Genomic DNA, 1,173 nt, shown 5'->3' on the forward strand with positions numbered 1-1,173 from the left:
ACGCGTGGCCGCCGAGCAGTGACACCGGTGCCGATCCCTCCCTGGGATTCCCCCCAAGAGCGATGCAAAGTCCCCCACAACCCGAACCCCCTGTTTGGGACACTCGCTGGTTGTCACCCCCTTGTCCCCGGCTGTCACCCCCTTGTCCCCCAGATTCCTTCGGTGGCCAGACCACAGCTGCAGGAGGGCTCCAGCCCTCTCCCTCCTCCCCACCCTGCGGGCACACCTCGCTGTCGCCGGGCGCTTTGGGGACATCCCTGCCTGCCAGAGCCAGCTTTGCTGTCCCGTGTCACCGCTGCGGGGTCCCCCCCCTCCCCGAGGACGCGGTGGCCCAGGTGACTCACTCGCCTCGTGTTTTCCTCCCCTCTCTTGACGTGCGGTTTGTTCTTGCTCGAGCCGTTCACCCGCACCGGCATCGGCACCAGGGTCCAGTCGTAGCCCTTGAGCACCTGGCTCACCGCCTCCCGGATGCACACCGGGAACTTGTCCTCGTCGTTCTCCTTCTTCAGGTCCGGGTCGCCCTTGGGGAAGGTGTTCTCTTTGGCCCCGCACTCACCTCCAGAGCTTGCCCAGGGTCTTGCTGAGCTCGGCGTTGTGCAGATGCGGGTACTGGTCCGCCAGCTTCCTGCGGGCGGCCTGCGCCCACACCATGAAGGCGTTCATGGGCCGCTTGACGTGCGGCTTGGCTTTGAGCGATCCGTTGCCGCGGACGGGCATGGGCACCAGGCTCCAGTCGTAGCCCTTGAGCACCTGCGAGACGGCGTCGCGGATGCAGGCAGGGAAGCGGGGTCTGGTGTCTCCGTGTCCGAGCCGGATCCAGAGGGGCAGGGGGAGCCGGCGGAGTCATCCGACATGGTGGGGCTGGGGGCGTCGGAGATACATTTGTCCTGTTCTTCTGTCATTTTCATGAAAGGGTCGAGGAGATTCATGCGAGAAAGCGGCCGAGGGGGAACAAGGGGGCGAAAAACAAAATTGATAATAAAAAAAAATTAAAAAGTTAGGCGCTAAGGGGCAGGGATGGGTTAAAAAAAGTAAAAACTCGGAGAAACAAAGTCTCCACCGGCTGCGGAGAGGAGGCTCGCAAAAAAACTTTTTATTACTTCTCCTCAGCGCAAAAACGCTAACAAAAAAAAAAACAAAAAGCAAGAAAACCAAAAAAAATCCGAAACGAGG

At 60.4% G+C, this 1,173-nt stretch overlaps 1 protein-coding gene across 1 annotated transcript in view; it reads right to left on the reverse strand.

Moving 5' to 3' along the window:
• The window catches only part of LOC102042437 (transcription factor SOX-9-like), a 3,766-nt gene extending 2,599 nt beyond the window's left edge, over positions 1-1,167 (reverse strand). The window contains 3 exon segments of the mRNA XM_031065225.1: positions 345-538; positions 582-797; positions 800-1,167. Coding sequence (XP_030921085.1) covers positions 345-538; positions 582-797; positions 800-929 — 540 coding nt within the window. The 5' untranslated portion in view covers positions 930-1,167.
• Between the last annotated feature and the right edge of the window lie 6 nt (positions 1,168-1,173).

The sequence above is a fragment of the Geospiza fortis genome, unplaced genomic scaffold (genome assembly GCF_000277835.1).
Source record: "Geospiza fortis unplaced genomic scaffold, GeoFor_1.0 scaffold358, whole genome shotgun sequence".
In the NCBI taxonomy this organism is placed as follows: domain Eukaryota; kingdom Metazoa; phylum Chordata; class Aves; order Passeriformes; family Thraupidae; genus Geospiza; species Geospiza fortis.